The following is a 12883-nucleotide window of genomic DNA, read 5'->3' as shown; positions in this document are numbered from 1 at the left end:
TACTTTTGACACAGCTTCACCTTGTCCTATGGCTGCATGCATAGGTATGTTTACTACACAGTAACAAGACTCTTCTCTAGAAAAAGTGAGAGAGACAAATGGCATATGGTCTTATACCCCTATAATTCACTCTATGCCAGCATAAAGTTACTTGTCAGAAAGTGAGAAGTAACTATATGCTATGGTGTGGGTTGTGCATCTGCTGCCTTTGCCAATTTCATCCTTCAGTAGCCCTTTGCTCCCAGCAAACTGGCTCCCTTGCCTGCTAGGGGCCAGGAACTGTAAGATCACCTGAAACCAGCAGAAAACTTAGGAGACCTGATTACTTCTTACTGTAAATATACTACAGAGTAAAACCTTGGGTAAACTATCCTGGAGTAAGGAAATAAATGCATAACATGCAGTAAATCACAAAGAGCACCAAGGATGACCCACCCACCTTTCGTATTGCTCAAATCCCTGAAAAACTAAGTAGAATAGCATCACAGTGATGGCCTTGTTACATAGCAAGTTTAGGCAGCTTCTGGAGCTCTTAACCCCTGAACTGGCTGCATGTTAACACCTTTTAAGTGGTTTAAAGGGCTCTTTATTCGTTTTAAAGTTGTGTCACACCAGGGCAGGATTATCTCTAATCTGCCTAATTTTGCTTCTGTACCTTCAAGGTGTGGCCACTCCAGACAGCTATTCTGCCCCAGTTGAAATCCTCCAGTATCCCAGGATACAGTGGCCCCTCCTGGATTGGGGTGAGTGAGGACACCAGGGTGCAGCGGGACTAGGCATGGTGCCTTATCCTGCAGACGTGAGCAGAGCAAGCACTGCAGCCCCAGAATGCCCATTTCTGCGATGCCTCCCCCTGCCACTTTCACTCTCTTGCTCTGCCGGATAGGAGCAGCAAATTGGTCCAAGTAGCAGCAGGAGGCACTGTGACCACCAGGCACTCCAGGGCTGTGGTGCTTGCTCTGCCTGGCAGAAGTAGCAAGCCAGCCCTGCCCCTAGCTCCTACCTAATCTTGCTGCTGCTGCTCACCAGGCCTCTAGTGGCAGCTGTGTAGGTGAAGGACAGTCAGAGAAGGATTTTTCACCTTAAAGTGTGATTGCTCCACTAAGCCAAACAACACTAAGACAATTAACATTTGTGCATCTTATAGCGTAAGATGTAATAAGGCCCCAAGATGCCTAATAGGCAGACTGGTATCTAGTGCGAGGTCTTTTCCAACTCTTATCACACACCATGCAAAAGGTTTTCATGCAGATACTTCAGTCCTTCTAAATTGTGTTGCAACAGCACACAGATTGTGTACACACTAGTGGTAGAGATACCTCAAAATGCACTGTGTAACTTTTTAATGTAACGCTACTCGATGAATCGGATACATCTGCAACAGACTCAAACTGAGATAAAAAAGGGAGGAGAAGTGTTAACAACATTTGCCAAAGTGCCATGACCACTGTTTTATTCCAGGCTTGGATAATACTGCAAATGTAGCTTTAAAAAGAATCCCCAGGAGAGCAGATTCTCAGCTGGGCTACAAATCAGCATAGTTCCAGCTACTTCAATAGGGCTACTCTGATTCACACCAGCTGAGTTCTAGTTCATTGCACATAAATACAGACAATGGGAAGGTTTTCACCTTAACAACTCCTAGCAACAGAAAACTAATTTTTAGGTCTCTAGGGCAAGTTTCAGTTGTGGTTTTTGTACAGGACAGCAGAGGATGAGTTCCAAATTCAAACCTGTAATTGAGTTATGTGTAAAACCTGCATTTAACAATTATCTGCACCGTATGCTGTGTGACCTTGAAAGTGATAATAAAATACAAATGACTCCCTCACTCTGCAGTGTACATAGCCCTTTCCTAGCAGTCTAGAATATATCCTTCTAAAATGTTTATGCAGACGTATGCACTGCAAAGGCTTACCTTATCTGTGCTCCGTGATACTTCTGAAGATGAGATGACAGGAACTTGTAAAGAAGTTGCAATAGGATGCTGATGGCAGGGATTATCAGTTAAAGAGGTTTTCTGCATTTTTAAAAGCATTGTAGGTAGAGAATATAAAGGAGGGAAATGTAAGTGTAAAGGAAAAGCAGTTAAACAAAAAAACAAAAGGAACAGCATCTTATACTGTTAACCTTTCTGAGGAGAAAGGAGAATGAAATAAGAAATAAGGCACGTTAAAAATTCTTTTTTCCCCCTCCCTGCCAGCTGTTTAGCTTAAAGTGCAGCCACAATGATATCACTGAAATTGCTGTGCTAGAGCTCTTTTGGAAGTGAGAGAGACAGTCATGGTCATTGAAAAGAAAAAAAAATCTTTTCACCAGCAATATCCAGATTGCTCTTCTCATCACCACCAAACTACTGGTTTGTCCCTGTTTTTCTATGAATTACATTCTACAAAATGGCAATGTAGTGTTCTTTCCCTGATAACTTTTCAGGAACTCTGGAGTACCCCATCTCTACCCATCTCTCCAGCCTCCTCTCTGGAATAAGGGGGGACCTCAGTCACTTCAAAGATGGAGTCGCTACTACTGCTTGGTGACATTAGTCCTTCCTATCCTTCGCAAAGGATGATCAAAATATTAGGGATGATCAAAATATTTTCTCTAACAGTTTGGGTATATAGCTTTGTCTTTTATTTGTGTATACACGTCTGCTTTGAAGTCTTCACCCCGTTTTTCAGTTCTGTGCCACTCATGATCAATTTCTATGGCAGCTGGTCCATGTTCAAGTCTCTCTCTATTTCTAAAGCTAAATTAAGAGTGTTTAAAGAGTTCCTTAGCTAGCCTTTCACCATTGATGTAATAATCACCACACAATGTTGCTGAGAGCAGCATCCTGAGACTCAAGGGGGTCATTCTGCAAGCAGCTACTTTGCCCTTTAAGGTACCCACTTGGCCACCTTGCTCAACAGCCCTCTGTGAGTAGCCATGGCACTTACAGATCTGTAATGGTCTGAATAACAATTTAAATGGGGAGTGTAAATTTTTTTTTAACATAATCATTTAAATAAAGACATAAAAGAGCAGTGTGCTGAGAGGTCAGTGCTGCTGAGCAACATAGCGGAAGCAGATGAGGAATGACTCCCATGCTGTTGGGCACATTAGACAGGAACTAGACACCTGGATGCATTTACAGGAACACAATTTGTCTACCCAGCTCCACTGCATTCTTTGGAGTTTACAGTTCATCTAAACTTTTACTTGTGAAAGTTAAATGGGAAAAGATGGGGAAAGAATCTTCTAAAAAGCTTTTATGCGTAACATACATTTTAGCAGGCACAAGTCATTCCCCTCCCTCTTCCACCCTCCCTAAAATGAGAGTAAGTAATTGAAGAGGAGATAGGGAAGGAAAAGGCAGTAACACATGCTGACAAGCTCTCTGTTGTTATATCTGAGGTGGTTGAGGATAAGAATGCATTTATGCAGCCAGTAGCAACCCTTCCATTGAGTAAGGGCTGCATCAGATCCATCGTTTGTAGACTTCTAGTAAGCAATCATTTGGAATAATTGGAAAATATCAGATGTTATTCTAATATTCATTCTGCTTGCCCCAAAACTAATTTGCATATGGTGTAAATAAGCACGGTACAAGGAGTCATTGTTGCTATGCTGATTTGCAGCAGCTGAGATGCTGGCACAATAGCTGCATCACCACTTGAAGTATGAACTCCTTCATGAGTGATTGGTACCTCCTGAATCAGGGGGGGGCACCCGCAGAAGCTGCTGACAGTGTCAGTCATCGGGGGGGGCACGTGCACCCCCTACCAGTCACTTACTTATGATGATCTTGATCACAAAATAAAGCTAAGGCTATTCTAATTCTGACTCATTTGAGGTTTCAAACCTAGGCGTAATCTAGCTCTGTAGGAGCCAACATTTTTGGCATTCCTGCCAAAAATGCCCTGCGCTCTCCTCGAGTGTCACTCCAGTTCCTTTCCCCTGCCCAATCTGTTGCTCTGCTTCCTACCCTATCTGCCACTTTCCCATCCATGAACTGCTGTATGCCACACAGAAGGTACCTGCACAGCTTGTGGCAGAGGCTGGCCACTGCTCTGGCTTGTCTAGAGTTTCCTACTGTATGCAGCACCTGTTGTATCTGATTTACGAGAAGTCCAATCCCAGTGTAGATTGAGCAATGAAATATTTGAGCAATAAATAATCAAACCCACAGCTACTTGGCATTATTTTAAGTGTTGGTATGCCAAGGTGAGTGAGTGCTACTTATTGTCCCGAGCTGTGTTGCTTATTTGAACTGTCATGACTTCTCACATCCCAGCTCACTGCTTGGATTTCTTTCTAGGAGGTGTAGTTCATGCATCAGGATCAGCATACACCTTTGTCGTCTTAGTATACTTAATTGTAAGTTAACATCTTTAAACTGCAATAGTAACCTCTGTAACAGATAGGATAACACAGGATCATATGCTTTATGCAACATAAATAACAAGCATGTGGTTGACATGACATACCATATGTGTTTCACCTGGGGAATACACACTCATTGGTGATGTCCTCTTTTGCAGTGGAACCAGAGGTGGCCTCTCTCTTGCATATGGCTGTTTGTTTAATTTTCTTTGTAGAATCAGAGACAGGAAAACAGCCAAAAGGACCAAACCTAGAACTGCCATTAATACTGCGAACCACAGTTCATTATAGAATTTTACAGTTTTGGTCCCCATTTCATCTTTTGCTCCCAGAGTTGTTAAGACAGGACCTGTAAAATCCAAGGTAAAAAGGAAACATTATTTTATAAAGCAGTTTAGTGATGTGCAATCTTCTTTTTTTTTTAATTATAAATTAGCAAGAAGTTTGAAGCAGTTTGTCACACTGTGCTTATTTGCACTTATGTTCAAGGTGGTGTAATGGTTCAATATGCTAGTGGGCTGTAATAAAAAGCTTACTGCACTCAAGAGACCATGCTTAAAGTTCTGGCATTGCTGCTTCGGTTGGAAATCACCACTGCATTGGCATCTCCCAGGAACGGAGAGGGGGGTGGAATTTGAAAAAGGTTTATCAAAGTAACCTTGAACAGTTGAAACAATGATCGGTAATTTCAGAGAGGAGCAGCTACGATGTTTTCAGTAGCATTATAGCTCAGCATAAGCAGGTGCTATCATGGACACTGCAGCAGTGAGACTATAAAACATTAAAACCACAGAACTGAAGGGAGTGAAAGAAGGGAGGGACCAAATAATAAAAGCCTGAGAAAAGGGACACAAACACAAGACACAATAGCTTTCTGTGCTGCTTCTTTCCGACACACTATACACATTAGTGACTGGCATAATATAATAACAAAATATAATTTAAGAAATTAGATGCTTTGGTAACATGCACATTCATGAGGCTGTTAGCAGCTTTGAAATATATGTAGCAATGGAACCAAAGATAGCTGTGTGGACTATTGCTATAGAAAGACAAAAGTAAAATAGAGGTGACTTCTGTCAGCTGGCTGCTTCTAGGCTATGAAGGAAAAAAAAAATCCACCAGTTAGTTTATAGCCCAACGCCGTCTCATCAAAACAGGAAGAAGAGCTGACCAAGAAAATTAAATTATGGGTCAAATTGTACCTAACTGGAAAAAAAAATCTTTAGTGCCCTATTTCAGTTTTGCTCCAGAGACATTTTTGAGGTTTCCTCAGTTTGATTATTCTACATCCCAATTCTGGTTCAGGAAGCTGTGTTTTAATACAAAGCATTGACAATATCCTCCTCTCTCCTAGTGTAGATTAAGAATTAATAAACTGCCCCTCCACACCCACATATTGACACTGGCACATGCTGATGGCTTAATGCTAACTTGGATGTGACTGGTAGGGAATACTAATTGCAGCACTTGGAGAACAGGTTCTTAGAGAGAGAGACTGATAACAGGCTTCCCTGGCTGCTTGCTTCTGACGAGACTGTTTCCACAAATTTCCATTGTTTTCCCTTACTACTTGGTGGGCTAACTTGTTTTTTCCACCGGTCTGAGCCTCAACATGCCTCACCTCTAACCAGCAATGAAAAACAAAAAGATGTTAGGCTGTATAAGGAAAGTGTGGGAGAATATTTTGAGAAATATTATAAATGCCTTCATTTAAGCCCATACTGGGGCTTCATCTGGAATTCTATGTGCAGTATGGGTAAGATCAGCTTATGGTGCAAGTATATGGTAAAAGTATATAAGAGTAGCTAGTATGGGGAAGGCATATCTGGAAATTCTGTTCTCCATCTTTCATAGCACAAGAACAAATGAGCATTTAATGTCATTAAACTGTAGGACATGGGATAAAAAGAAACATTTTTTTCACATGGTCTGTAATAGGATGTGGGACTCATTGCCACAGGATGTCATTGAGGTCAAGAGCAGAGCAGGATTCAAAGAGGAATTGGATATTCAGATGAATAACAAGGATATTGGAATTTAGTCATAACTTTAAAAAAAATCATATATTTCAGGGTTTAAGCCATTTTTTCTAAGGGCTCATGGTAACACCTCTGAAGACATCTGCCAACTCTGATGTACTTATACCTTTCTCTGTGGGAGAACAGATAGTGAACTGTCTCTCACTACATCATATATAATGTGCCTCTATCTCTGACTGCCCCTTAGGGACATGATGGGCCTAGTTCTGCTCTTGTTGGACTAAATGACACAGCTTCCATTGACTTGACTTCAACAGAATCAGATTTTCTTGCTCTATTGAAGACTGGCTAAGATCAAGTTTCTGCCTATTCACCATGTTGTTGTTCACCATGAAAAGAGCAATTCCACAAATCAAGTAGCATTTAAAAAAAAATCACAAGCTCGTTTGAATTATTCTGAAGGAAAAATGAGGGACCAAGGTTGTTTTTATTTGCTGTGTCCATAGGTGCCAACTTTGGTTTTTACCAGTGGGTGCTTGCAGACATGAAAAAAAAGTCCTGTATTTTAAACTCAGTGCGTTCTTATGCCAATGCCGCCCATGCCCTGAAGATGCATCATTTTACTTCAACCCAATTCTGCAGCATCTGTAAAGATTGGGTGCTTTAGTGGGGCTTTTTGGAGTTTTTTTATGGTAGCTGATTGAATCAGCTTTAGCTAAAAGTACCAAAAAGCTCCGCTGAAGTGACCAATTTTCACAGACACTGTGGAGCCGGGTCAAAGTAATGTACTGCTTCTTCTGGTACAGTGCAGGTTGCTTTTTTTAATGCCTTAGCCATTGCTTGTGGGTGCTGAGCAACCAATAATTTTTTTTGGTGGGTGTTGGGAGTCCCAGGGCGCTTCAGGTTTAATCCTGGCATTTAGCTAGGACTCCTGGTACTAGACCTGGTCTATGTGATAGCTGGTTGTTGGTGTTGCCCTTTATTTGATTGTTCGGTGACAGGCAAAGCTATGGGCAAAAAAAAATCCTTTGTTTAAGAGAATCTCAAAGGCTATACATGCATCTATACCTGCATCAGTCACAAGAAACCGACTGATTTGTTTGGTAACAAGGACACACAACTTAAGCTACATAGCTTAATGCTTCAAGGCACATATCAATAATTAGGCCACGTCAAATTCTGTGTTTCCATATATGATCTAGTCCCAAGAAAATTATGTTTACTATCACACCACGCATCCACAAATAATTAGCAGTAGTTAGCCAAGAGTTTTACACATTTACCAAGTCCAGTAGCAGTGTTATATTTGATCACTGGTGTCATGGCACTTCCTTCATCAGTGGTGCAGGTTACTTGGAAGGAAAAAGCTGAAAAAAAGAATTAAAAAATAGTTACAAATTTGTAAAAAGAAAACAATCAAAATACTTTCATTCCTGCTGCTTCACTAATATCTGCTTTTGCCTATGAAACAGTAAATAAGTCCAGAGCAGTTAGTCAGTGTCCAACCCAATGCGCAACTGAAGCCTTTTATGGATGAATGGTCCCATACCGTAAGACAGCAAACCTGTAGGAGAAACAGCATCTTCCTGTTGATGCTAAGCCATTGGGCAACCAAATACTCTAACCATGTGGCTAATTAGACGAGCTATGTACTTGCACCACACTGAAAATATAGGTGAATTACATGTCTATGCAGGCAAAGTGTCTCCCTGATTCTAGTTGTGTACAACAGAATCTTCCCTATAGTAACTCTAGTAAGTAAGTCTAGTAAGTCTAGCAGGTGAAATAAAATGATTTAGTCCATAGTTCTCAACATATACTCTCTATTTTGCCCTGCAGACCTACGCAGTTTTCCCATTTCTTTCAATGAACGGCACCTAGATGCTGCCAAAGACAGATCCTTTGTTAGGCAGGAGATCAATGAATGTCTCTCCATTCATTCCAATGGTGAATTTAACCCATGCTAAGATAGAAGAGACATGCTTTTTAGCAGGTTTTTTGACTGGGGGGGAGGGAGGGTGTGTGCGTGTGTGTGTGCACGTGCATGGTGTGGTGTGTGTGCACGTGTGTGTACACCCAATAGCAAAAAGCTCCTGAATATGTACAGTCATAGAAAGTTATGGTTGGAAGGGAGAGGTCACCTAGTCCAACCCCCTGCTCAAAGCAGGACCATCCCCAACTAGATCATCCCAGCCAAAGCTTTGTCTAGTCAGGTTTTGAAAACCTCCAAGGATGGAGCTTCTGCCACCTCTCTGGGAAACCTGTTCCAGTGTTTTACTATCCTCATAGTGAGAAAATTCTTCCTAATATCTAACCTAATATCTGTTAGACTGTTGCTCCTTGTTCTGTTATCTATCTGCCATGATTGATAACAGTCTAGTTTCATTCTCTTTCTAACCCCCAGGCTTCAGGTAGTTGAAGGCTGCTATTAAGTCCCCTTTCAGTCTCTGTTTTTCTAGACTAAATAAGCCCAGTTCTCTCAATCTTTCCTCATAAGTCATATCCTCCATCCCCTGAACCATTTTTGTCACCCTCTTTTGGATTCTCTCCAATTTGTCCACATCTTTTCTGTAGTGGGGAGGTCCAAGACTGAACACAGTACTTCAGATGTGGCCTCACCAGTGCTGAATAGAGGGGAATACTCACTTCTCTTGACCTGCTCACAATGCAAATATTAATGTATCCCAGTATGCCATTAACCTTCTTGGCAACAAGGGCACACTGCTGGCTCATATTCAGCTTATTGTCCACTATAACCCCAGGTCCTTTTTTGCAGAGCTGCTGCCCAGCCAGCCAGCCCCCAGCCTGTAGCAGTGCATGGGATTGTTCCACTGGGTGCAGGACTTTGCACTTGTCCTTATTGAACTTCATGAGATTCTTTTTGGCCCAACCCTCCAATTTGTCTGGGTCACTCTGAATACTAGCCCTACCCTCCAGTGTATCTGCTACTCCTCCCAGCTTGGTGTCATCTGCAGACTTGCTAAGGGTGCACTCTATGCCATCTTCCAGGTCACAGAGTGTACCCAAGTAGTTGGAGATTAGGACACTTGCCCAGAACCATAGGCACTGAGTACGTGGGAGCCTGAAGGCCTTGGCCTCCCTTGGGAAGAGAACTGCTGGGACCCAAATCTGAGGAAAATAATGTAATATTTCTTCTTTAAAGGAGAAAAAAGTGGGAAACTGTGGGTTTCCCCCCTCAGGCTAGCAGAGTTCCAGCCTGCAAGGGGACTGCTTGGGGGTGGGGGAAATGGGCAATTGTAGGGAGGGGGTGCCACAAGCATGTACATACACACATGCACATGGCAGCCAAGGAGAGGTGGAAAGCAGCTCCCACAGTTCCCTCCAAGTAAATCTATGGGAGCAGGGGCAGAGGGGGCACAAGCAATGCATTGGGGAAGTCGGGGGGAGGCACAGGCGATACATCAGGGGGTCAGGGAGCACAGGCAACGTGGTTAAGAAGGGTGGGGAGGGCAAGGCAATGCAGCAGAGAGGGACACATGCCCCCCAAGATTTCTGCAACCCCAGGGGGTGCAGGGCACAGGGTTACAGCTGGGCCAGACCAGCTCCAGGCAGGAGTGCTTTCATGGTCCAGTGGACAGAAACCAGCATAGGAGGGACTGCCATGCTGCCATGACCACCATGGCCAGATCACCTATGCCCACACACCCCCTTCCCTGCACACGGGGCAGCTGGTGGTAGGGTGTATTGGTCCATCACCTTAGGCCATCTATCAGATAGATATAGATAGATATATATGTTATATAGATATATATACGGCGAGGAGGAAGCCAGCAAGAGCCCAGGTACCCTAGCTTCTAGCCACACTCATGCTCACCAGTCCTCTAGTCACAAATCAGAGGTGTGTACACAAGAAACAGTATTAGCCCTTAAGGTGTGACTACTCACAGTGGGCACATCTACATGTGTGCTTTAATGCGCAGTAGCCTATTTTATTGTGCATTAAAGAGTCATGTAAAAAACACATGCAATTACATTAATTTTCAGTAAAATAGGTTACTGCACAGTAAGTGTCACTTAACCATGCACATTCAGGCAGCATAATACACATTTCTTTAGTACCTCACACTGGACGTACTAAGTTTAATGCACATTCGAAAAAGTGCCTTAATACACATATACACACCAAGTATGTTTTAACTTTAACTCTGATTAACAAGCCACAGATTTAATGTGGTTTAAGTGTAATGTGTAACTTAACCTTTAGGCAGTATCTTTTTTCACTCCATGTGTCTGAACAGAAGTTACCCAGAGAAATGGTGTTAGTGCCATTTCTTGGCATGTGCATACATTTTTAGATTCTATTTTGCCATCTAAAGAAATAGAATCGCACCAGCATACTTGCCTGTGGGAAACCAAATGCATGTGACAGCAGTGAATGACCCTTCCGTGTTTATCCTGATAGTCTAGTGATTAGGACACTCACTTAGGAAGTGGAAAGTGCAGGTCCTTGCTTCCCTCACCCACAAGAGGTTGGAACTTCAGCTCCTAATTCCCAGTACAGTGAGCTAACCACCGGGCCACAAATAATGCATTATCTAATCTCCTGATGCTGCAGGGGTTGTTAAATTATACTTGAGAGATCCAAGGAAGAGGGCTAAGTCCCTTGCTACATAAGAAGGCCAAACCCCCATGGCTCCAGATATGCATATCCATAACATTCTTTTCATCCACAAAACTAGTTATCTTGCTGAAGAAGATCTAGTTTGGCATGACTTGTTCATAGTAAATCCATGATGGCTGCTTGAGATCAGCCTTTCTTTCTCCAGACACTTTCAAATGGACTCCCTTACAATATGTTCCAGTAACTTCCTGGGCATTGAGGAGGCACTAACTGGCCTTTAGTTTCCTGGCTTCTCCTTTTTGCCTCATTTTTTCCTGGTGGATCTCAAACACCTCTGGGTATTGAGGTGGATGTGCATTTACCTATCCCCACAACACTTAAGATTTGGTCTGGAAGATCCAAGCACTCTATCCCAATCCAGCAAAACTTATAGAGCTACTTGAATCTAAACATAGGAATAGTCCCATTGACTGCTTTGGGCTCTTGATCTGCTTAATTTGGAGTGCTTAGTCAAATGGTTTTTGGACTATTTGCTGCCTTGCAAGACCGAGCCTTAAGAGTATCATGGATTTAAGGGCAGATCCTTCCAAAATTTTTCAACCCTCACTTTTGGGGGGAAGTTCTATAATCAAATCATTGAGGTCAACTCCACACTGTTCCCTGGCTATCTCTACTCATCCCCATAAGAAGACAGAAAAATGTTTCAGAAACATAACTGGTTACCGTTTTCCCCCTATACCTCTCATATTCAGTGACACCAAAAACAAAACTGGTTTCCTTATTCTAAAGGAAAGGGCATTCATTTATCAGGAGAAAGAACATATACAGAACATATACCCAAAGAAGAACGTATATCAGGAGAAGGTACATGTACGATACAAGGTTTTCAGAGAACCCCCCACAAATTTTGAGACATTTCAATATAATGTATTTCTTGGACAACTTTTAAAAAATTAAGCATTTGATACAATCAGACGAACACAGAAATGGGAACTAGAAACTCACTTTTGTCAGATGTCCTAGGTAAATTCAGCTTGGTGTCAAAGCCACTATAGACACGCTGTTTGCCCTCAGTTAACACATACTCCTTTAGCTGCCCATTCAGTAGGAAAGTGTAACTCCAGTCTATGTGGACCATAGATAAATTGCTGGCAACAGAAAATGGACTTCTGTATTGAGGCACTGCCAGAAAAAGGAAAGAACTTGTTTATAAATGGTTGGCATCTCGTTAACTTACATAGAGTGTATACATTAAAGAATACAGGCTGTCCTCTCTCACACTCAAACACATACATACAGAGAAAAGCAGGAGAGAGAGAGAGGGAAAAAAAAAGTCTGCCCGTGAATAGCTATCCTGCTGTATCTGCATTCCAAGTAAAACCTACAAGGAAAATTAGCAGGGGGAGCTGTTTCTTACTATGTGCCTTACACTGTCTAGTACGGTGATCCTCAAAGGGTGTGCTGTGAAAAATTATCTGGACGGGGCCCCTGCCAGGCCAGCTTCACATGGCTGGATCAAGCCCTGGCTGCAACAGCACTGCAAGCAGGGATTGGACCCTGGCTGGCAGCACTGCACACATGATGTGGCCTATGGTCCAGATCTGGCTTATGGACTGGAGAGTGAAGTATGCCACCAATTTTAATCCAGAAAAAAAATGTACCCCATGTATCAAAAAGTTTGGGCAAAATGTGTCTAGTACAAGTGTATACCACCTCCCATTGTATGCAGAAAAGTAATACAAAGACATAAAAATATTCTGCATGACAGAATGTGAGTGACTCCTTGTGTTGAGCTTTTGTCTCTCATCTATACTGGTGAAAACCACTGGAGTCATTTTGGTTATCTTAGTGTGCATAGAGTTGTTTATGGTCCCAAAATTGCAGTGATAAGTAGAGATTATCTGGTTATGGATATCCTATGTTTGGGGGCTTTGATGGGTGTCACATGGGGCCAGGA

The 12883-nt window shown here is 42.4% G+C and overlaps 1 protein-coding gene across 1 annotated transcript in view; it reads right to left on the bottom strand.

The window, feature by feature from the left end:
• The window catches only part of USH2A (usherin), a 642051-nt gene that overhangs the window by 4889 nt on the left and 624279 nt on the right, over positions 1–12883 (bottom strand). The window contains exons 67-69 of the mRNA XM_059717779.1: positions 11932–12108; positions 7628–7711; positions 4467–4711 (exon numbers count right to left, since the gene is read on the bottom strand). Coding sequence (XP_059573762.1) covers positions 4467–4711; positions 7628–7711; positions 11932–12108 — 506 coding nt within the window. The remainder of the gene's footprint in view (positions 1–4466; positions 4712–7627; positions 7712–11931; positions 12109–12883) is intronic.

This window comes from Alligator mississippiensis, chromosome 1 (genome assembly GCF_030867095.1).
Source record: "Alligator mississippiensis isolate rAllMis1 chromosome 1, rAllMis1, whole genome shotgun sequence".
Taxonomy (NCBI): Eukaryota; Metazoa; Chordata; order Crocodylia; family Alligatoridae; genus Alligator; species Alligator mississippiensis.
The sequence above is the reverse complement of the archived record's forward strand: the minus strand, read 5'-3'. Positions and strand labels throughout refer to the sequence as shown.